The sequence below is a fragment of the Palaemon carinicauda genome, chromosome 1, assembly GCF_036898095.1.
Source record: "Palaemon carinicauda isolate YSFRI2023 chromosome 1, ASM3689809v2, whole genome shotgun sequence".
Classification (NCBI taxonomy): Eukaryota; Metazoa; Arthropoda; class Malacostraca; order Decapoda; family Palaemonidae; genus Palaemon; species Palaemon carinicauda.
The window spans coordinates 301,197,748-301,223,026 of NC_090725.1; the positions used below are offsets into that span (position 1 = coordinate 301,197,748).

General features: G+C 42.8%; 1 protein-coding gene across 1 annotated transcript in view; it reads left to right on the plus strand.

The window, feature by feature from the left end:
• The window catches only part of LOC137658262 (NBAS subunit of NRZ tethering complex-like), an 85,453-nt gene that overhangs the window by 19,023 nt on the left and 41,151 nt on the right, over nt 1–25,279 (plus strand). The window contains exons 3-5 of the mRNA XM_068392938.1: nt 16,902–17,038; nt 23,852–23,990; nt 25,063–25,149. Coding sequence (XP_068249039.1) covers nt 16,902–17,038; nt 23,852–23,990; nt 25,063–25,149 — 363 coding nt within the window. The remainder of the gene's footprint in view (nt 1–16,901; nt 17,039–23,851; nt 23,991–25,062; nt 25,150–25,279) is intronic.

Here is a 25,279-nt window from a genome sequence, read left to right on the forward strand (position 1 = left end):
GTTGTTGCCAGCTCGCAGACAGACCAGCAGCGGCATGATGTTGGATCCGCAGCTACGCATGCACCCGTTCTGCCGGATTCAGCCGTTCAGCTTTCTGCTCTACCTTTGCCACTTCCTACTCAGCTTTCGGATGATGGAGTATCAGATGACGAAGCTGCACACTTGGATGAGCCACACTCTGACTTTGAAGGGCCCAAGTCTACGCCTCCCTCCTTAGACTTTCGTAAAGTCCTTGCCTTGTTCAGGGACTTGTATCCTGAGCAGTTTGTGTCTGCAACCCCTCGCTCTCCTCCCTCCGAGTTTGCTCTGGGCATGCAGTCTGCTGCGCCTGCTTTCACCAAGCTTGTTCTCGCACGATTTTCTAAGAGAGCTTTGAGGGTTATGGGAGAGTGGTTGCATTCCAAGAAGCAACTGGGAAAGACTGCATTCATCTTTCCGCCTACCAAGCTTGCTTCCAAGTCGAGCGTCTGGTATGCCACGGGAGAGGAACCCGGCTTGGGAGTTCCTGCCTCTGCCCAGGGCGACTTCTCAAGTCTGGTTGACTCTCCCCGCAGGTTGGCTATGAGACGATCGAAGATCTGCTGGTCCTTTTCCGATATGGATCATCTGTTGAAGGGAGTCTTTCGTGCCTTCGAGATCTTCAACTTCCTCGATTGGTGTTTGGGAGCCTTAAGCAGGAAGACTTCCCCTTCAGATAGGGACTCTGCCATGCTGATCATGTCCAGCATGGACAAAGCCATCCGGGATGGGTCTGGTGAACTTGCGGCTTCGTACGTGTCGGGAGTGCTCAAGAAGAGAGAACATCTTTGCTCCTTCTTATTGGCTGGTATCACTCCTTGCCAGAAGTCAGAGTTGTTGTTTGCTCCTCTCTCCAAGTGTCTGTTTCCGGAGGAGCTGATTAAGGGGATGGCTGCCTCTCTTATCCAGAAGGATACCCATGATCTGATGGCATCTTCTGCACGTAAGGCTAAAACCTTACCTTCCGTGCCTAGACCCTTCCGCCCTGCAGCAGTGGACACTCCTGCAACTCGGTTCATCCCGCCCTTTCGTGGCAGAACCTCCAGCAGAGGAGGTACCCGTGCCGACAGTCACCGTGGCAAATCCAAGAAGGGTTCCAAGTCCGCAAAAGGCAAGTTCTGACTTTCTTCCTCTCCAGACAGCAGTGGGAGCCAGACTCAAGACCTTCTGGCAAGCTTGGGAGAGCAGAGGTGCAGACGCTCAGTCTGTCAAGTGGCTAAGGGAGGGATACAGAATTCCGTTCTGCCGCAGTCCCCCTCTAGCTACATCTCCCATCAACCTCTCTCCCAACTACAAGGAGAAGGACAAGAGGCTAGCGTTGCTACAAGAGGTGTCGCTCTTGCTACAAAAGGAAGCGGTAGTCATAGTCCGGGACCATCAATCCCCGGGCTTCTACAACCGTCTCTTCCTGGTAGCGAAGAAGACAGGAGGTTGGAGACCGGTGCTGGACGTCAGTGCTCTCAATGCTTTTGTCACCAAGCAGACGTTCACGATGGAGACGACGAAGTCGGTCCTAGCAGCGGTCAGGCAGGAGGACTGGATGGTCTCGTTAGACCTGAAAGACGCGTACTTTCACGTCCCCATCCATCCAGACTCCCAACCTTTCCTAAGGTTCGTCTTTGGAAAGGTTGTGTACCAGTTCCAAGCCCTGTGCTTTGGCCTAAGCACGGCACCTCTTGTGTTTACCAGACTGATGAGGAATATTGCGAAATTCCTTCACTTGGCAGACATCAGAGCCTCCCTCTATTTAGACGACTGGCTTTTAAGAGCTCCAACAAGTCGTCGCTGTCTGGAGAATCTCAGATGGACTATGGATCTGACCAAGGAACTGGGCCTCCTGGTCAATATAGAGAAGTCCCAGCTCGTCCCATCCCAGACCATTGTCTATCTGGGTATGGAGATTCAGAGTCGAGCTTTTCGGGCTTTTCCGTCGGCCCCAAGGATCAATCAAGCCCTAGAATGCATCCAGAGCATGCTGAGAAGGAACCGATGTTCAGTCAGGCAGTGGATGAGTCTAACAGGGACACTTTCATCGCTGGCCCTGTTCATCGAGTTAGGGAGACTCCACCTCCGCCCCCTTCAGTATCTTCTAGCTGCTCACTGGATAAAGGACATGACGCTAGAGACGGTCTCAGTTCCTGTTTCCGAAGAGATGAGGTCTACTCTAACGTGGTGGAAGAACAGCATTCTTCTCAAGGAAGGTCTACCATTGGCTGTTCAGACCCCCGACCACCGTCTCTTCTCGGACGCATCGGACACGGGCTGGGGTGCGACACTGGACGGACAGGAATGCTCGGGCACATGGAATCAGGAGCAAAGGACACTTCACATCAATTGCAAGGAGTTGTTGGCGGTTCATCTGGCCTTGATAAACTTCAAGTCCCTCCAGCTAAACAAGGTGGTGGAGGTGAACTCCGACAACACCACAGCCTTGGCTTACATCTCCAAGCAGGGAGGGACTCATTCGAGGAAGTTGTTCGAGATCGCAAGGGACCTCCTCATTTGGTCAAAAGATCGAAAGCTTTCGCTGGTAACGAGGTTCATTCAGGGCGATATGAATGTCATGGCAGATCGCCTCAGCCGGAAGGGTCAGGTCATCCCCACAGAGTGGACCCTTCACAAGAATGTTTGCAGCAGACTATGGGCCCTGTGGGGTCAGCCAACCATAGATCTATTCGCTACCTCGATGACCAAGAGGCTCCCGATGTATTGTTCTCCGATTCCAGACCCAGCAGCAGTTCACGTGGATGCCTTTCTGCTGGATTGGTCCCATCTCGACCTGTATGCGTTCCCGCCGTTCAAGATTGTCAACAGGGTACTTCAGAAGTTCGCCTCTCACAAAGGGACACGGCTGACGTTGGTTGCTCCCCTCTGGCCCGCGAGAGAATGGTTCACCGAGGTACTGCAATGGCTAGTCGACGTTCCCAGGACTCTTCCTCTAAGAGTGGACCTTCTGCGTCAACCTCACGTAAAGAAGGTACACCCAAACCTCCACGCTCTTCGTCTGACTGCCTTCAGACTATCGAAAGACTCTCAAGAGCTAGAGGCTTTTCGAAGGAGGCAGCCAGAGCGATTGCCAGAGCAAGGAGGACATCCACTCTCAGAGTCTATCAATCTAAATGGGAAGTCTTCCGTAGCTGGTGCAAGGCCAATGCAGTTTCCTCAACCAGTACCACTGTAACCCAGATTGCTGACTTCCTGTTACATCTAAGGAACGTAAGATCCCTATCAGCTCCTACGATCAAGGGTTACAGAAGTATGTTGGCAGCGGTATTCCGCCACAGAGGCTTGGATCTTTCCACCAACAAAGATCTACAGGACCTCCTTAGGTCTTTTGAGACCTCAAAGGAACGTCGGTTGTCCACTCCAGGCTGGAATCTAGACGTGGTTTTAAGGTTCCTAATGTCATCAAGATTTGAACCGCTCCAATCAGCCTCTTTTAAGGACCTCACATTAAAAACTCTTTTCCTCGTGTGCTTAGCAACAGCTAAAAGAGTAAGTGAGATCCACGCCTTCAGCAGGAACATAGGTTTTACATCTGAAACGGCTACATGTTCCTTGCAGCTCGGTTTTTTGGCTAAAAACGAGCTTCCTTCCCGTCCTTGGCCTAAGTCGTTCGAGATCCCAAGCCTGTCCAACTTGGTGGGGAACGAACTAGAGAGAGTACTTTGCCCAGTTAGAGCTCTTAGGTACTATTTAAGAAGGTCAAAGCCATTACGAGGACAATCAGAAGCTTTATGGTGTGCTATCAAGAAGCCTTCTCTACCGATGTCTAAGAACGCAGTTTCTTACTACATCAGGCTTCTGATTAGAGAAGCACATTCTCATCTGAAGGAAGAAGACCTTGCCTTGCTGAAGGTAAGGACACATGAAGTGAGAGCTGTTGCTACTTCAGTGGCCTTCAAACAGAACCGTTCTCTGCAGAGTGTTATGGATGCAACCTATTGGAGAAGCAAGTCAGTGTTCGCATCATTCTATCTCAAAGATGTCCAGTCTCTTTACGAGAACTGCTACACCCTGGGACCATTCGTAGCAGCGAGTGCAGTAGTAGGTGAGGGCTCAGCCACTACATTCCCATAATCCCATAACCTTTTTAACCTTTCTCTTGAATACTTTTTATTGTTGTTCTTTTGGTTGTACGGTAGGCTAAGAAGCCTTCCGCATCCTGGTTGATTTGGCGGGTGGTCAAATTCTTTCTTGAGAAGCGCCTAGGTTAGAGGTTGTGATGAGGTCCTTTAGTATGGGTTGCAGCCCTTTATACTTCAGCACCTAGGAGTCGTTCAGCATCCTAAGAGGACCGCTAGGCTCAGTAAGGAAGACGTACTTAAAAAAGGCAGAGTAATAGTTCAAGTCGACTTCCTTACCAGGTACTTATTTATTTTATGTTTGTTATTTTGAATAACTGATAAAATGAAATACGGGATACTTAGCTTCTTTGTTAACATGTATGCTGGTCTCCACCCACCACCCTGGGTGTGAATCAGCTACATGATCATCGGGTAAGATTAATATTGAAAAATGTTATTTTCATTAGTAAAATAAATTTTTGAATATACTTACCCGATGATCATGAATTAAAGAACCCGCCCTTCCTCCCCATAGAGAACCAGTGAACCGAGGAGAAAATTGAGTTCTTGTTGACAAGAAGTACTTGAGTACCTACTCACAGATGGCGCTGTTGTGTACACCCCCACCTGGATAGCGATCGCTGGCGTATCCCGACCGTAGATTTCTGTCGGGCAACGGAGTTGACAGCTACATGATCATCGGGTAAGTATATTCAAAAATTTATTTTACTAATGAAAATAACATTTTTGTCATAGTTTAAGACTTGCTAGGGACTGTAGCCTTCCCGGACAGTCAACTTGTTGAACATCCTAACAAAGGCTTTGACTGCTTTTATGTACAAGCTTGCAGCCTCCTAATAACGCACCACCGAATGAATGCCAGACAGTCTCCTAAATTTTTGAAACCACCCCCCGAGAAACCTTGAATAATGGGGGTGCCTACTTTGATATCCCTTCTCCTGTGTCGGCTTCGGCCTGAGCATGCATGAAGTCACTGAAAATGGTGCTGGCCTTCTGGCAAATTATCGCTTCGGTGATCTTGTTTCCAGCGATTTCCTTGTCCTTAATCTAGACAAGCAGCACTCTCTCCATCTCATTGTGGACGTAGCTCCTCTTGCTTGAGAAAATAGTCACGCCCTTAGAAGGTGATGCGGCTTTGATGGCTTCCTTCTGTTTCAGGATCGTTCCTATCGTAGACCGATTTCAGCCATACTCCTTCGTGATCACACTTAACTGCATGCCAGCCTTGTATTTCTTGACTATTTCCATCTTCGTCTCCAAAGAAAGCCTTCTCCTCTTCATTTCCTGCACATCAGCAACTTTCTTTGGACCCATGGCTAATAAAGTAACAATATTGGAACACGAAGCAGTACAGTATTCATGAAAGAGAAATCACAAACACAAAGTCAATGCGTACGATACCGCTGCCGAACCGAAAATAAAAAGGAATGCCAATGTGTAGATGCATGATGAGATACTGTACAATAAATGCTGACCAATAGGTGAGCAGGATCTTATGGTAACTAGCATCTGAGTAGGGAAATAATCAATGGGAGTGCTAGACGATGGGGGCGAGTTCATGGGCTGGAAGTGCGCACATTTTAAGATCAAGTTTTGCACGTGGTCGGGCTCTCGTACCATACCTCCTTTCGTTGCATGAAACATTTTTCGTGATGCGGGTCGTAAAATTCTTTGTACCTCGTTTCGTAGCGTGAAAATTTCGTAAGCAGATTCTTTTGTATCGAGAAGTATGACCGTACTTACTGTGGTGGGAAGTCTCGCCCTGCTTCTGCCCTTCTTGTAGGGGCCATCATGTATGTTCCTTGGATTCTCCCTGTGAGAAATGTAGGGAGTGGTTGGTTACCCTCTCAGTGGGGGGTAGAAAGTTGCTAAGCAAGACTCCTCTCACTCAGGCTCATCCTCGAGGTCGAATAAATTGGCTAGACCTCTTCCTTCAACTCTCTCTACTCTGTCCCCTGACCCTTTACCTTTGGTCTCAGGGAGATAAGATGGACAAGAATGGTGATGAATTAACTCTCTGACAAGTCTCAAGGCTAGGAGACTCATATTTCCCCAAGTGTAACATGTGAGCCTCTCTCTCGAGAGTAGTATTGTAAAGAAGAGTTAGCCTTGGCACTTAATCCATCGATGGTGAATAATGCTTTAGCGTTGTCTGACCTTGACATTATGTCTGAACTCAAGCTGCCAGCTGATATTTCCCCCTTGGGTTAGACCTCTGTGATTGACCAACCCTCTATGAGTTCTACGAAGAAGACTGCATTGGGAGAAATAAGTTCTTCTCGGAAGAAATAAATTGGTTATTTTATTAAAGATGATTGCATTTGCTTTCTCATATCTTCAGAGCGAGTTGTGTCCTCCCCTGCCACTGCATGCATTCGCGAGCAACATGTCCTGGAGGGCGTAGGGTTTTTACTTTGATTCATCTATTGTCATTTACCGATGAGCGCGCTGCTTTGCTTGGACGTTCTACTCCAGCTAGATCGGAAAACCCTGCTCTTCATGGGAGCTTAGTAGTGTATTTAGAGAGGAGCTCAAAGCAACCTTGCCCTTTCCTGGACGTCGGGCCCATGGATTGGGAGTTGACTCATGTCATAAGTCTCTCACCATTATCCTGTATGAGCCTTTGAGAAGGTTGCCAAATTTAAATGTCAAGATTTATCTGTTTACTAACCTTGGCATTGGTTAAATGAGTAGGTGAGTTGCATGCCCTCTCTGAGCAATCACCCACACAGAGGGTTGAAATGAGGTCTTCTTTAGTTCTTTGCCTTAATTTGTGGCCAAAACCCAGAACCTGTCTGCCCATGACCTCAGGTTCGAGATATTTTCCATATCCTTGATGGAAGTAGTGCTGCATGCTCTCTCTGAGCAATTACCCACTCAGAGGGTTGGAAGGAGGTCTTCTTTAGTTCTTTGCCTAAATTTGTGGCCAAAACCCAGTACCTTTCTGCTCATGACCTCAGGTTTGAGATAATTTCCATATCCTTGATGGAACTAGTGTTGGGTGATAATTGAGTTTAGATATACTGGGTTATTTGTTGACTCTGCAATGCTATCTCTAAAAGATTCAACTTTTAAATATTTAACTTAGCCGGTGAATATATAATAGCTGCAACTCTGCGGCTCGACAGACAACATACTTAAAAAACTCGCGAGCGATCGCTATGCAGGTTGCGGGTGTGCCCACCAGCGCCAACTGTCGGCCAGATACCACTCTCGGATGTAAACAAAACCTTCAATTCTTCTCTGTCGACGTTGACGACAAGACGTACTTTTACTCGCTGTAGAACCTGGAGTTTTCCCATCATATTTGGTGAAGTACTTTAATTTGGTTTGAGCTTTCGCAGTACAGGTGTTTTTCTTCAACATAAACTCTTGAACTCTTTTTTTGAATCGGATTATTTGTTGATGACTTAGATCGTTTTTGGAATTTTCTTTGACTAATTCAAAATGGCTGACCCTTCTCAAGTTCCTAAGTTTCGAAAGTGTAATGCTAGGGACTGTAATAGGCGTCTTCCAAAGGCTTCTCTCGACCCTCACACTGTTTGTTCCAATTGTCGGGGTAAAACCTGTCAATTGGGAGATCGATGTGAGGAATGCGTGGGCCTTTCGGAATTCGATTGGATCGAATTTGATAAATATACACGCAGACTAGAGAGAGATAGGGTAAGGAGAAGTTCTTCTAGGTCCGTAGATTTTTCCTCTCCACATGCCCCTGAACCTAATCCTTCCCCTGTAGTGGTTGTTCCTAACCCCCCTCCTAGCACTCAGGAACCGTCTATGCAAGACATGTTGCGTGCTATTCATGCCTTGGGGGAGAGAGTTGAGGCTTTAGCAAGTGACCGTAATCAACTCATGGCGGACGTGAAGGAACTCAAGTGCCAAAGTGCCACGGCGGAAAGTGGGAAAGTGCCTAGTGTTACGCAAAGTGTTGTGAACAGTGTTGCGACCGAGGGTTCTTCTGTTCGTGCCTGTCGTTCACCTAGTCCGGGACCTCTTGCAAGCTCCCAAGCCCAGGGGAGAAGCAATGTCGTACGACTTATGGGTTCGAGAGGCCTTGATCAGCGAACAGACGTTCCCTCTTTGGTATCAGGCGTATCTCGTCAAGATCGCCCCTACCATAAGACGAGAGAGCCCATTTTTACCTCGTCGTCCGAAGGCGTTTCACGTAAGAAACCATGGAGCAAGGTCTCTAGACCTATGAAACGCAAGTCGGTCCCTTCAGGACAAGTCCAACGTCCCGGTTGTAGTCACTGGGACAGTTCGGACCCGTTGCCGTCATCTGATGACTGCTCGCCGCCTAAGAAAGGCAAAGTTGTGCCGTCTCAGTCGCTAACCCCGTCTGTTACCGCACCCGCTTCCGTAGACCCTAAATGGGTGATACTGCAAGACATGCAGTCTAAGCTTGCGTCCCTTATGGAAGACTACAACGCAGAGAAGGTTTCCGTTGACCCTAGCCGTTTTTCTCATGGAGATACTGGCCGTCAGCCTTCCAAGCGTTCTGTTGTGCGTCCTGTTGACGTTGATGTAGCTTTCTCGCGTCAACCAGTTGGGGTTGTACCTCCCCCGATGCGGTCCCGTGTGGATTTCCAGCCGCACGTTGACGTTAGGCAACTCACTGATGCGACTGGTGACGTTCAGGACGTTCACCAACCATCAAAGTTGACTTGTTTTGACGCGGTGCGTCAACCTCCGCAACCCAGTATGGTGTTGACTGCACAACCCAGACGGTCTAAACAGTCTCGGGTGGACGCTGTGCGTCCTCGCGCACCTGTTGTTGTTGTCAGTTCCCAGACTGTTCAGCAGTTTCAGGACGCTGCGTCCTGCTCCGTCACGTATGCACCAGTGCGGCCGGACGCTGCGGGTCAAACGTTGCCTACCCCTTTGCCGTTTTCTCATCAGTTATCAGATGAGGAACTTTCAGATGAGGACGTTGCTGAACCACAGCCTGAGGATCAGCCTTCAGATTTAGATGAGCCTAAAGCAGTTCCACCATCTATGGACTTTAAAAAAGTCATGCTTGTTTTTAAAGAGTTGTTCCCTGAACACTTTATCTCTGTGGCTCCTCGTTCGCCGCCGTCTGAGTTTGTTTTAGGCGTTCCTGCTGCCATGCCAGCCTTTACGAAACTCGTTCTCTCTCGCTCATCCAAGAGAGCTTTACGGCTGTTAGGCGATTGGTTAGAGACCAAGAGGAGTTTAGGGAAGACGGCCTTTGCCTTCCCCCCATCTAAACTCTCGTCTAGATATAGCGTCTGGTATGCCACAGGAGAAGTTCTCGGCTTGGGAGTTCCTGCCTCTGCCCAGGGCGACTTCTCAAGTCTTGTAGACTCTCCCCGCCGCCTTGCCATGAGACGCTCGAAGATCTGTTGGTCATCTTCGGACCTGGACCACCTTCTTAAAGGCATCTTTAGGGCGTTTGAAGTTTTTAACTTCCTGGACTGGTGTTTGGGAGCCCTGAGTAGGAAAATCTCATCTGCCGATAGGGATGTTTCCTTACTCATTATGTCCTGCATGGACAAGGCCGTCCGTGGTGGATCCAACGAACTTGCCGCCTCATTCACGTCAGGAGTCCTAAAGAAACGAGAGTCTCTGTGCTCTTTTCTTTCAGCAGGAGTGACGCCATGTCAAAGATCTGAGCTACTCTTTGCGCCCTTGTCTAAGTGCTTGTTTCCTGAAGTCTTAGTTAAGGAAATTGCCTTGTCTTTAGTGCAGAAGGACACCCACGATTTAGTTGCGTCCTCGGCTCGCAAAGTTCCCCCTTTGCCTGCCTTGTCTGCTAGACCTAGGATAGACACTCCAGCGTCCAGGTTTATCCGCATTTTCGTGGCAGAGCCCCCAGCAGGGGAGGTGCTCGTACCGAAGGGAAGAAAGGAAAGAGGAAAGGATCCAAGTCCTCGCGGGGCAGAGTCTGACTGCCCGCAACTTCAGACAGCAGTAGGTGCCAGACTCAAGAACTTCTGGCAAGCCTGGGAGAAGAGAGGCGCAGATCAACAATCTGTGAGGTTGCTCAGAGAGGGGTACAAAATCCCTTTTGTACGCAGACCTCCTCTAGCGACGTCCCCCATCGATCTCTCTCCCAGGTACCGAGAGGAAGCAAAGAGACAAGCCCTGAAACTGGAAGTGTCTCTTTTACTAGAGAAGGGAGCGGTGGTCAAAGTCTCGGACCTTCAATCACCGGGGTTTTACAACCGTCTCTTCCTAGTACCAAAGAAGACAGGAGGTTGGAGACCGGTGCTAGACGTCAGTGCTCTGAATGTCTTTGTCACAAAGACGAAGTTCACCATGGAGACCACAAAGTCAGTCTTAGCAGCGGTCAGAAAGGGAGACTGGATGGTCTCTCTCGACCTAAGGGACGCTTACTTCCACATCCCCATTCACTCAGATTCCCAACCTTTTCTGAGATTCGTCTTCGACGATGTGGTGTACCAGTTTCGGGCCCTGTGCTTTGGCCTAAGCACAGCTCCTCTCGTGTTTACGAGGCTTATGAGGAATGTGGCAAAATTCCTCCATTTATCGGACATCCGAGCCTCCCTTTATTTGGACGACTGGCTTCTCAGAGCCTCTTCCAGTCATCGCTGTCTGAAGGATCTCAATTGGACTCTAGATCTGACCAAGGAATTGGGACTCCTTGTCAACTTGGAAAAGTCCCAACTGATCCCATCCCAAACTATTCTGTATTTAGGGATGGAGATTCACAGTCCAGTTTTTCGGGCTTTTCCGTCGGCCCCCAGAATAGATCAAGCCCTGCTCGTCATCCAGAAGATGTTGAAGAAAGAACGTTGCTCAGTCAGGAATTGGATGAGTCTGGGAGGAACGCTATCATCCCTGGAGCAATTTGTCTCGCTAGGAAGGCTACACCTCCGACCTCTACAATTCCATCTAGCTTTTCACTGGAAAAAGGACAAGACGCTAGAGGCGGTCTCGATCCCGATTTCCGAAAAGATAAAGACTTGTCTGACTTGGTGGAAAGACAATATCAGTCTACGAGAGGGTCTTCCCCTAGCAGTTCTGAAACCCAACCACGTTCTCTTCTCAGACGCATCGGACTTGGGCTGGGGCGCGACGCTGGACGGTCGGGAATGCTCAGGTCTGTGGAACTCGAGTCAGAGGAGCATGCATATCAACAGCAAGGAGCTTTTGGCGGTTCACCTGGCCTTGATAAGCTTCGAGAGTCTCCTTCGAGGCAAGGTGGTGGAGGTCAACTCGGACAACACCACGGCCTTGGTGTACATTTCCAAACAGGGAGGTACCCACTCACTGACTCTGTACGAGATCGCAAGGGACCTGCTCATCTGGTCAAAAGATCGAGGCATCTCCCTAGTAACGAGGTTCATCCAGGGTGACTTGAACGTTCTAGCAGATTGTCTCAGTCGGAAAGGTCAAGTAATTCCAACCGAATGGACCCTCCACAAGGATGTGTGCAAGAGACTTTGGGCGACTTGGGTTCAACCCACCATAGATCTCTTTGCAACCTCGTTGACCCAGAGGCTTCCAATCTATTGCTCTCCAGTCCCAGACCCAGCAGCAATACATATAGATGCCTTTCTCCTAGATTGGTCACACCTAGATCTTTACGCATTCCCACCATTCAAGATTGTCAACAAGGTACTGCAGAAATTCGCCTCTCACGAAGGGACAAGGTTGACGTTAGTTGCTCCCCTCTGGCCCGCGAGAGAATGGTTCACCGAGGTACTTCGATGGCTGGTAGACTTTCCCAGAAGTCTTCCTCTAAGAGTAGACCTTTTACGTCAGCCGCACGTAAAGAAGGTACACCAAAGCCTCCATGCTCTTCGTCTGACTGCCTTCAGACTATCGAAAGACTCTCGAGAGCTAGAGGCTTTTCGAAGGAGGCAGCCAGTGCGATTGCTAGAGCGAGGAGAGCTTCTACCATTAGAGTTTACCAATCGAAGTGGGAAGTCTTCCGAGACTGGTGCAAGTCAGTTTCCGTATCCTCGTCCAGTACCTCTGTAGCCCAAATCGCTGATTTTCTCTTATACCTGAGAAAAGTTTGCTCCCTTTCAGCTCCTACGATCAAGGGCTACAGAAGCATGTTGGCCTCGGTCTTCCGGCATAGAGGCTTAGATCTTTCCAACAATAAAGATCTGCAAGACCTCTTAAGTCTTTTGAGACCTCTAAGGAACGTCGTTTGGCTACACCTGGGTGGAATTTAGACGTGGTCCTAAGATTCCTCATGTCAGACAGGTTTGAGCCTTTACATTCAGCCTCCCTGAAAGATCTCACTCTTAAGACTCTTTTCCTGGTATGCTTGGCCTCGGCTAAAAGAGTCAGTGAGCTTCATGCCTTCAGCAAGAACATCGGGTTTTCGTCAGAAAAAGCCACTTGTTCTCTGCAGCTTGGTTTCCTAGCCAAGAATGAGCTGCCTTCTCGTCCTTGGCCTAAATCTTTCGATATTCCTAGCTTATCGGAGATCGTAGGCAATGAACTAGAAAGAGTATTATGCCCTGTTAGAGCTCTTAAGTTCTACTTAGCTCGTACTAAACCTTTACGAGGCAAATCTGAAGCGTTATGGTGTTCGGTTAAGAAACCATCCTTACCTATGTCAAAGAATGCTTTGTCATATTTTATCAGATTGTTAATACGAGAAGCTCATTCACACTTGAGTGAGGAAGACCGATCTTTGCTTAAGGTTAAGACGCACGAGGTTAGAGCTGTAGCAACTTCCGTGGCCTTTAAGCAAAATAGATCTCTGCAAAGTATCATGGACGCGACCTATTGGAGAAGCAAGTCAGTGTTCGCGTCATTTTACTTGAAAGATGTCCAGACTCTTTACGAGAACTGCTACACACTGGGACCATTCGTAGCAGCGAGTGCATTAGTGGGTGAGGGCTCAACCACTACAATTCCCTAATTCCATATCCTTTTAATCTGTCTCTTGAAATGTTTTTTAATGTTGTTTTTATGGGTTGTTCGGAAGGCTAAGAAGCCTTTCGCATCCTGGTTGATTTGGCGGGTGGTCAAAGTCATTTCTTGAGAGCGCCCAGATTAGGGGTTTGATGAGGTCCTGTTGTATGGGTTGCAGCCCTTGATACTTCAGCTCCTGGGAGTCTGTCAGCATCCCAAGAGGATCGCTGGGCTCCGTGAGGAAGACAGACTTACAAGGCAGAGTAATCGTCTAAGTCGACTTCCTTACCAGGTACCTATTTATTTTGGTTTTGTTATATTGATAACTGTCAAAATGAAAAAACTCTTAGCTTATACGCTGTAAACATATTTAACTCTGGTCTCTACCCACCTCCTTGGGTGTGAATCAGCTATTATATATTCACTGGCTAAGTTAAATATTTAAAAATGATATTTTAATTATAAAATAAATTTTTTAATATACTTACCCGGTGAATATATAAATTAAACGACCCTCCCTTCCTCCCCAATAGAGACGCAGTGGGACAAGAAGAATTGAAGGTTTTGTTTACATCCGAGAGTGGTATCTGGCCGACAGTTGGCGCTGGTGGGCACACCCGCAACCTGCATAGCGATCGCTCGCGAGTTTTTTAAGTATGTTGTCTGTCGAGCCGCAGAGTTGCAGCTATTATATATTCACCGGGTAAGTATATTCAAAAATTTATTTTATAATTAAAATATCATATTTCTGCCCTAGTGTCAATTTCTCTTCCTTGGACTTGTAGAAGCAAGAAAGGTGTATAGAAGAATGATCTCTTCGTGGCCTCATGAGGAAGCGAAACACATGTATGCCTTGAACGATGAGGAAGTCATGGCAACAGATTGGTAGAGAGCTCATGAAGTCGGGTATTAGTCCCACTTTGGCCTTACGAACAAATCTTGCAGTTGGCCAAGTGATGATGGCATGAGTTTAGTACTAGACAACCTTCACCATCACCTTTTTAAGGGAATATACCCTCAAGTCCTTTGACACCTTTGTTCTTGGCTTTGTTGTGGCTTCCCAGATAGTTTTTTGCCAGTCCAACTTCCATATTGTACAGTAAGCATACAGTATTGCATTTTAAAATGTTTGATGAAAGTCAGAGATGAAAGTTTGAATGACTGGCTCATCTGCTCCATTTTTCCTTCATCGACCTTGGGGCTGAAGTCTGGTAAGCTATACTTTTGAGTACTATTCTTATTAGACTAGAGGTGTAAGAAGTAATTCTCCCTTTCCTCTCTTAATGACGGGGAGGACGGTGGAATGAATATGTAATCCATTAGTCATCATTTGCCAGGTATTTAATTCCAGACTGCACCTTGCCCTCGGTATATAGCCTAGTACTGGCCAGGGCCTATTAGCCTACTCATCTCAATGATGGGCAAGTAAGGTGTTATTCAGGGCTGATTATCCTCTCATTATATGGTGAGCTGGAGTCTTGTCTTTTGCTCCCGTACGGGACCTTTGCATGTACAGTACAAACCTTTGAGATATGTTCCAGGAATGTACCACACAGTGGATCTTGACCCACTAGGTCTCTGCACATGGTTCCCCAAGAAAAAGAACCCAATACATGCCAGATAACCATGATCATATGATATTCTTCACGAGATCTTACCTTGCTCTTAGATTGAACAACGACATGGATCCGTCCCACTCATTCTCAAGTAGACTCAAAGTCAGGTGACTTCTTGGTTACTTCTAGAGGAGAATGGGGAAGAAATCCAAAGGAGTCACGTACGAGTGACTTGACTCTTGCTGTTTCTCTCCCTGTGGGGGAAACAGTGTGGTACATAGTACATATAACTATCAGTACACAGTAATGGTGCTTACATACCTGCTATCTTTACTGTACTTTACTCTTTTCTCATGAGAACAAGCACTCGCACTAGGTGTATGAATATAGATCCCTACCATTCTTTTCCCTTCCTGAACGAACTCTGTCTTGCTTTTGGAGGAGAGAGAGAGAAAAGTAATGTATGGAAAGAGTTTTCCCTTTGGGAACAGTCATTGGTACAAGCATCCTTTGCACCACTACGTTCTCTCCTCGTTTGCGAAGTGCTATGGTACGTATCAGGAATATTACCATCTCCAAGTATAAGTATACCTACATGGTACAGGTGCTTACACCTGCTACCTGTTGTTTCTCAAGAGAAGTGTACAGTACTTGCACTTCCGGTTGGATAAATGGCTGTGCCCTTCTTTCTCCTTTCTGGATAATCTCTCTCATTCACGAAAGAGAGGGAAGCAGTGCGTACCGACAGTGGTTCCTTCAGGAACAAAAATTGGAATGTTCCGCTTTTGCATCTGTGTTCTGTCTTGTACCGAGTGCAGTGGCCTTAATCGATTACTACTTCACTTGGAGAAGATGTCGTGTAAGATGTTCCATCAGTGTAGCTATATTTTCTCTGCTTACAGTAGGAGGTAGCAGTATGTACCAAGGTCATACCAAGTGCTGAGCGGTGCCTGTTAAGTGTTCACGAGCCTGTTACTAGAAATAGTTCTTGTACCTCACATGACAAGAAACTTCTTTTTTAAGATAGTGATCACGATGTAAGTATAGAATGACAGGTAAATTCACTGGTTGTATTAAAGGACCCTGGTTTGTATACAGTAGTTAAGAAAAATACAAAATACTTGATAAAATTTGAGATATTTAATGACAGTGACGAGTGCTAAACGGGTCCTAGTGCCTGGCCTCCAGCCTATATTTTATAGTGCATCCCTATTATACAGTACTGTATAATTATATTTATGAATGCATATATTAGAAATAATTTAGTTTAATGCTGCCTTGAATATGTTAAATTTCCTATCGAGTAGGAAGCTCTGAACGTAATAATGATGGATAAGGAGAGCTGACGCCATGATCGAAAAATTAAAAACATCTACTCCTAGTTTTAATGGATTTGGTATAAGATATAATTTATCTATTAACTTTTAATTGTATTATATTAAGAAACATGCTTATGCTTTATATGCAGTATAAGTTTATGAATATATTCTTTTTAAAACAAAATGGCCCCTTCCCATAATAAATATGATAGACTATTTATTGGGGATGTTAGGGTATGACTAATGCATCCTGTAGAATGAGTAGAAAAGAGCAGCAAAGTTTGCACAAAATTAAAATTAACCATTAATTTATATCTTCTTATTTTTATATTTATTGATTTACAATTGCTTGTAAGTGAAACCATACGAGATGAATTTTTATTTACTGTAATGCAAAACAGTTATACAGTACTTCATTCTATGAGGCCACTGCAGTGATTAAATGTGAATTAATTTTCAATATGTGTACAGAAAGTTCTCATCTTATAAACTCAATGGATTTCAAGGAGCTGTTTGTAAGTTAAATTTTGTAAAATTTTTGGCCTAGGGTAGGCTTCCCCCTAACTTGCATGCCTATGATTTTCAGCTGCAAATGTCAATAAATAGTCACGTTTCATATTGCCAATGTCCTCTTGCTTCTTCTTCTTCTTCTTTTTCTTCTTCTTCTTCTTTTTCTTCTTCTTTTTCTTCTTCTTCTTCTTCTTCTTCTTCTTCTTCTACATCTTTTCCCACTTCTATGTGGGGTCGATGTTCCTGGTCAGCTTCCTCCATCTACCTCTGTCCCACACCTCATCACCGGTTAATCCCTTTGATCGAAGGTCATCCTTGATACAGTCCACCCACCTTCGCTTTGGTCTCCCTCTCCTTTCTCAGGCTCCCTCTCCTTTCCCTTTTACTTACTGCATTAAATTATATAGTATTTTTGTTACAGTATTTAATAATACTTCTTATACAATATCTGAGATTTATTCCATATTGATTTGTGCTCGTATTATTATTACTAGCTAAGCTACGGCCTTAGTTGGAAAAGCAGGATGGTGTTAACCCAATTTTATTTTTAGGCTTGTTGGTGGAGGATCTGGATGGCAATTGGGAGTTGGAGCACAAGGGGCAGTCGTTGTTATAGTCCAGGCGTCGTCTTTGGAGATCCGAGCAAAGAAAGATGACTTTGCCTCGGTTGTTGGAAAGAATATAAACTGTATGTGATACCTTTTATGCATTCTTGCATGCTGTTTAAGGTTAACTTTTTAAACTTAAAAGAGAAAAGACTGGTTTTGTGTTCTTCAGAGATAGATAGATGAATGTCTGTGATTCTTACCTTTCTTGGTCATGAGATATATATGAAATCTGTTCATTCTTTAATGTGGTAGGAATATTGTCTCAGAAAATTCGCTCTCAAAACCTGCGTTGAGGGGAAGTAAAAAATTGTATGATTTAACATGCTCAGCAAAATAGAAACCAGAGATTAATTGTTTTAAGATAATTTCAAATACAATATTAAATTTCATTCAGACATTTATTTTATTGTATGGTTATTCAAGGAATTTGAATTTTCATAGTTAAGAAACTTTGGTCTTAGAAAACATTCTCAAACTCAAATCTGGTTGTATTTACGTATGTTACCCATCAATTAGTTGTCTAAAAAGCTAAAAATGTCATAACCACCAGGTTTATTAAGATTTTATGCGACATGTGACTAACGAGGATACATTGAATGCTATGTTTTGTCAATTTTTTTATATTGATTGTGAAACTAAATTATTTCATTCACAGAATCTAATGATACATTACCTGTGCTGTATTCTAAACTTCTTTGAAATTTGTACTGCTATGATATAGCAGTGTGTATGTTTACTTTTGCAGAGGTAACTGGATGAATATGAGGATTTATTCATAAAACTGTCTCAGGTTTATCAGGCTGTACTTGAGTGTATGATTATACAGAATTTTCACAGAACCAAAGGATCTTAGTTCTATCTGTACTAGGTATATGAAAACTTTTAAGTATTAATTCTCATTGTAGATTATCTCCTTATTCTTTAAATTCATTTTCAACCCTTTAACCCTTTTACCCCCAGGCTATTTGGAAATTTCCAACCCTTAACCCCCAGGGGTTATTTTTTTTCAAGCAAATTTTGCAGTATATATTTTTTAAATTGCTCTAACAGCCTTAATTTTTGTCATAGAGAGGTTAGGTTGGTCTCATTCTCTTGGAAAATGCCTGAAGTTTCTCAAAAAACTATCAAAAATATGCAAAAAAAAATTTAAATAGCAGTTTTTTGCAAGGACGTACCGGTACGTCCATGGGGGTAAAGGGATGAGTTTTGTGAAACGTACCAGTACGTCCTTTGGGGGTAAAAGGGGTAAGCATTTTGATATATTAGTCTGGTGGTAGGAGGCAGGGAATGCCATTGGAATGTGGACAAAATTTCATGCAACTTTTCCAGATCAGTGTTTGGCTTAGATTTTGAATCTGGTGGGTGATCGACTGGGTTTCGGGAGATTTTAAGGTCGGAGGTAATTTTTTATGATACCGTTTTCCCTCTTACTCACGGGAAGGGGGTGGGGGTCAAGTAACTGACACCCTTAAAGGGCGAAATTTTGCAATTACTTGGTGCCCTTTGGTGGGTCAACTTGTAACTCCCTCGAAACACAGACCACTGCCTAGGCATGGTTGACTAAAATACTGTACTATAGTCCATTTCTTTTAGAGCGGCAGATTTGCACCGACTCGCAACGGTGCCCTTTTAGCTCGGAAAAGTTTCCTGATCGCTGATTGATTAGAATTATCTTGTCCAACCAATCTGCGATCAGGAAACTTTTTCGAGCTAAAAGGGCACCGCTGCGAGTCGGTGCAAATATGCCTCGCTTAAAGAAATGGACTATAGTTAACCCACTGCACTGCACTATATTGATAATTTTCACGGGGTTTCTATCACAGCATTGTACTGTAGTTCATATTACTCTTCAGAGGTGGTTATACATTATTAACACAGCTTCAGTACAAGGTAACTATTAACAGAAGTCATTGCCACACCACCGTATGTATAAGTAACTATAAAACACTAGTTTGTATCTAATTTAACAAGGCCAGTGTCTCTTGATTCTAGCTCCAAGCTGTTTACGGTGCGGGCTGTCCGTGACCGAGCTCTCTAATTGTTGATGATTAAAATGCACCCAAAAGGGAAAACAAAAGTACAAAAATACTTTGATGAAGCACAGCTATCCTTAAAAAGCATGATTCTTTTAGAATGCGATAATGTCTGCTTGAACTACTGTAGTCAGTCAACTAACGAAGTTAAATGGCGTGTTTTAGGCTTTAGCCTATGCAATTTTTGTATACAGTAAAGTATAAGTAGTTTTTTCAATGAATATACATATTTTTATCCTATCAAGTAAAAATAAGAAATTACTAAATCTCTCTCTCTCTCTCTCTCTCTCTCTCTCTCTCTCTCTCTCTCTCTCTCTCTCTCTCTCTCTCTCTCTCTCTCTCTCTCTCTCTCGAGATATGACGGCTATTTATAACTAGCCTGTACATAATAGACATTAAGGAGCTGAAAGCTACCTCATGTGACAGAGCAGAGGCTTTGGAACCTCTATAAACAACGCTAGGAACTCGCTCACAGCTTTCGAGTGACTGGGATGGAGGAAACCCAGGGTGACAGGGCGCAAGAATGGAATAGTGCTATTAGTGCCCCGCAAAGCGCATTCCTAACGTGTGATTGCTGACCACTACCTGTGATTGACCCCTAGTGAAATAGGCTGAACTGCTCATGTGGTTGACATAGCTTTTGTGCCTTGGAGTCCTGGCCAACTAAAAAAACCCAGTTGCTGCTTCTTGGTACAACTCAGTAGTACCTAAGAGTCTGGCTGTTCTTGGATGTCCGGAAATCCTAGTGATCTCTAGCTTTCGGCGGCCAATCCTGGCGAGAAAACAAGCTTCTGCCTTGTGCTGTTCAGTTGTGAGCTGCAGCATGTTAGGGATAGCCCAACTTTGAGGAGCCTTAACTGTTGTTTGGGAGCACCTATAGGAGGTTAGGGACAGAAAAGATGGAAAGTCATCCATGATTAATCAGGTGGGTAACTATCAGTCACCTTCCTTTTTACACTAGTGGTCTCAAAGGTAAGAATTATAGAAGTTATTAGCTGAGATTTCCAAACAGACACACATTAGACTATATCACAGAGAAATAAAAGATGAGGGAGAAAGTGAAGTTAAAGCACAAATGTGCACAATGCCAAATAAACAAATGGTGTGTAGACTTGAAAGAAGGGTGCTCTACCAACCTACTCCGTTTTGGTATATGCCTGCTTCGTCAACAAGATTAGGAAATAGAAAAATTAAAAAATGAAAACCAAGAACTAAGAAAACAATTGAACAAGATCATGTCAAAGTTCCAACAGTTAGAAATAAGGAACCAAGAAGTCATAGATGGTGGTGTAGAAAATGGGATTAGTATCCAAGAAATACAAAAGGTAAAATCAAGGACAGAACCTAGAGAGGAAATAACCAACAAAAACAGAGTTCATGAAACCCACTAGAGGAAGGGTAACTAAGGCCAAGAAGACTAAACAATAGCCTATAAATGTAACTAACACCAAAAACAGATTCTCCCCCTAGTAGAGAAAGAGGAATATGAGACGTTGTTCGTCAGAGACTATGGTAAAGGACCAAGGTGAGCACTGCGGCCTCAAAAAGAGGAGAAAGGTCAGGTCCTATCCAGGTGCCAATGCACAGAAGATAAAAAAAGTGGTCAGTAAAACTATTAAAAGAGAACAAGACGACCACTATTATTGCTCAGGCAACTGGAAATGACCTATTCCTAAGAAAGAATACTGCTGGCCAAACAGAAGCTTTGGTTAAACAGCTAGGAAAAAACTTGAAATTGCTAGAAACAAGACCAATAATACGATAGCTATAGGTATTCTCCCAAGACTCGATATCAGCCACTTCAGCCTCAGTAAGGCCATAGGGATAAATGAAAGGCTCAAGTCCACATGCCAGAATAAGGGAAAATGAAATTTATAAATCTTTGGGATACTTTCTACTGCAGCCTCAAAAAGAGGAGAAAGGTCAGGTCCTATCCAGGTGCCAACACACAGAAGATAAAAGAAGTGGTCAGTAAAACTATTAAAAGAGAACAGGAAGACCACTATTATTGATCAGGCAACTGGAAATGACCTATTCCTAAGAAAGAATACTGCTGGCCAAACAGAAGCTTTGGTAAAACAGCTAGGAAAAAACTGTTGAAATTGCTTGAAACAAGACCAATATGATAGCTATAGGTATTCTCCCAAGACTCGACGTCAGTCACTTCAGCCTCAGTAAGGCCATAGGGATAAATGAAAGGCTCAAGTCCACGTGCCAGAATAAGGGAAGAAATTTATAAATCTTTGGGATACTTTCTACAGCAAGAGAAAATTATACAGAAGAGACGGAATGCGCTTTAGTGAAGAAGGCAAGAGAGTACAGTACACTGTATACGGAAACCAACTTAATCTCAGCCTGTACAATTTCTTAAACACAGTATACCAAGAACAAACTAGACCCTTAGAAAATCTACCAACAACAGATAGAGGAATTTGGCAGAAAATTTGGATAATGCAGATAAAAGTAAAAATAAAACTAGTAAATTTGGGAAACTATCAAAGCCACAGAGGAAGAGAAAAAGATAGAAATTTCCTCAAAGTGGCACAATTCAATGCTTAGTCAGTTAAACAAAATGGAAAACTTTGGGGCAATGATAGCTAGTGATGAACTAGATGTCATAGGCATTACAGAGACCTGGATTCAAGAAAAAACAAAGGATCTTATTGTAGAATACGAAATCCCAGGTTTCAAGCTTTTCAAGAAGGATCACCGGGTCAAAAAAGGTGGAGGGGTAATGCTCTATTTTAAAATTCACTTAAACCCCATAAATATTAAATTAGAAACCGAATTTGAAGCGACAGGTGAAAATATCAACGTCATAGGAAAAAACATGTTTATACTAGCAATATACAGACCACATCAAACACAAGAACAGGATGATTAGTTGTGTAGACAACTTGGACAAGAAGTTAACAATAAGTTAGCTGTCCTAATGGGAGACTTCAATGCAGTAGTAAACTGGGAGACTATGGATTCTACATCAAACACAGAGGGACATAGGCTACTGGAATTTGTCAACATTGAATTCCCCCAATCTACAAGAAGGGGTAAAGAGAAGAATCTGGCAACTACAGACCTGTGTCCAACTAAAGTTCCTTGCAAAATTTTAGAATCAGTTATTGTAGATTCAATAGTAGAACATAGAGAAAAACAATCTTCTGATAGACAGCCAACGTGGTTTTAGACAAAAGAGATCATGTGTGACCAATCTTTTATAATTTTCCGAAATGTTTAGTATTCATGACAAAAGCAGGGCAATAGACAACATAAATCTAAACTTTCAAAAGGCTTTTGACAAAGTTCCACATAGAAAATTAATGGTCAAAGTTAGAGCACTAGGCATCATTGACGAGCCAGCTGATTGGATTGAAGATTGGCTAACAAACAGAAAAGAGGGAGTTGTAATCAATGGAGAAGCTTTAGAGTGGAAAGCTGTTGCAAGCGGAGTACCTCAAGGAACTGACCTTGGCCTATTGCTATTTCTGATTTACAATATTGACATAGATTTAGTATTGACTAGTAGAATAGGCAAATTTGCCGACAATACTAAACTAGGCATAAATGCTGCGAACTCGGAAGACATAGAAGCCTTAAGAGAAAATCTAATAAAGCTAGCAGAATGGTCCAGAAAATGGCAAATCCCTTTCTACTCAGAGAAATGTAAAGTCATGTGAATAGGTTATAGTAACCCACAGTCAGATTACTCACTGCTAGGTAATGAAATAGAAAGTGTGGACTGTGAGGAAAGTATTTGTATTATTATCAGCAAGGATTTGACATTCACAAAACAGAGCATGAAAGCTGAAAAGAAAGCACAAAAACTAATAGGCTACATAAAAAGACTTATTTGAATATAGAAACAAAGACACTGTACTACAGCTGTGTACATCACAAGTAAGACCCCACCTAGAATACAGAGTCCAATTCGGGGCTCCAATTATACAGGATATAGATAGACTGGCAGCAGTACAAGCTAGGGCCAACAAACTAGTTCCAACACAGGTAATTTGGATATAGACGAAGGTTGGAACGTTTGAACTTATTTGATCTAAAAACTCGACGACTAAGGGGACAGTTAATAGAGGCGTTCAAAATTGTTAAAGGAATAACAAATGTAGATTAAATGATCTATTCAAGCTTAGCAAAAATCAGTCTAGAGGTAATGGATACAAACTGGAATTGAAAAGATACATCACCAATTTCTTTACATACAAAATAGCAAATACGTAAAATAAACTTCTAGCGGATGTAGTGAACAGTAACGTGGTAAACGACTTCAAGAATAAGTTAGACAATATTGTAAGAACTCTAAATGCTACTAAATTGTTCGACCGAAGAGCAAAAGGAGTCTCCACTGGTGGACTAATAAGTCTTTGAGACATCCAAAATCCTTGTAACACACACACACACACACACACACTCTCTCTCTCTCTCTCTCTCTCTCTCTCTCTCTCTCTCTCTCTCTCTCTCTCTCTCTCTCTCTCTCTCTCTCTCTCTCTCAGTGAGAGTGCGTGCATTTTGTTATTTTTCAACATGCAGTATATGTATAGAAACTCAATGTGCATATTCAAATATAGCGTTATGTAAAAGGCTGGATCTTGCCGTAATTGAGTTTAAATTGTAATTTTTGTTCATATAATTTAGATAGGTTAATGGATGCAATTGGAAATTTTACTTCAATTTCTTTCAAATATCTGTATAAGGAAATATAAGTAGGTTTTGATGTTTTTCCTCCTGTCAACCCTGGTATTTTTTTAACAGCAAAAAGAAGATACAGCAATGATTAATATTGTATAAGCCTTTCTTTATTAAAGTATATTACAAAATGTTTTACAGTATTATGCATAATGGTTTTTGCAGTGTATGCAGATCCATTCCCATCGTGGCGAAGAGTAGCCTGGTCAGCTGATTGCTCGATGGTTGGCGTCGCTTATAGCTCTGGTGCTGTAGAAATCTTCAACACACTTGGTACATCTATCTTCACTATATATCCCCCAAGGTATGCAGGCTGTACTATTAAATTCTCACACTTAAATAGTTAGAAGTCCATATTTTAGGTTTATTACTTAGTTTAGAAAAATTCCTGAGTGGTTTTAGTAATTTTTATGATGCGGAAAGGCCTACCTACTTGTAAATTCAACGTTACGTGTAATCTCATGATTGATTTTTTTTTCTTTATTAGATAACATGCTGTGTTTGCTATATTTTACTTTTCTAATAGAGTTCATTAGAAAATGTGAATTGTTATTATTAATATAAGTATTATTATTATTATTATTATTATTATTATTATTATTATTATTTATTAATATTATTATTATTATTAATAATAATATTATTATTATTATTATTAATAATATTATAATTATTATTATTATTATTATTGTTATTGTTGATAATATTAATATCATTATTAATTATTATTATTATTATTATTATTATTATTAATAATATTAATAATGTTAATGATAATAATTATAATAATAATAATATGATATAATATATAATATAATAATATTAGTATTGATAATAACAGCAACAACAATAACAATAATAACAACAACAATAACAATTACTACTAGGATTTTTACCAAAGTATAATGCTACCTTTGATAGTTTGATAGAAATATCATAATCAGCCAGTAAAAAATCTGGAAGTTTGTTTGAATTTTTTTTTTTTAAGATTATAATTGACAGTAAGATTGGCCACGCTACATTCAGGGGATTTGCAGAATGTCCCAAAAAAGGATGTTACATTTTTTTTTTCATAGGAAAGTCTTCAAAATATGATCTAAGTAAATGTTAAACTATTCAGTATCGAGATTTTTTCAATATTGTACTTTCAACTTTCACCTTGTTACTGCTCTTGATTTTTAGATAATCAGCCTTGGCTACAAAATTCTGATATATTTCATTCAACGTCACCTTGAGCAACACATCATAGCAGTAAATATGCCCATGGTAAAAATTGCGTGCCAACCACAGGCATACTGTAAAGTAAATTGAAAAAAAATATTACTGTATTACAGCACTAGAGTTTGCAATTTTTTTCATCTATTATTATTTTACAGATTCCGTGAAGGAGTAACCCAGCTTGACACCAGTAATGCCATTGCTGCGCTTCTCTTTTGTGATATCAGAACTCAAAAAATTAAATGGTAATGTATTTTGTTATGCCCTTTGGTTTGAAGCTTAAATACTATTCTATATTATTGGAGTGTTTATTGATGCCCTTTGATTTTTTAGCTTAAATATTATCTATATTATTGGAGTGTTTATTGATGTAGA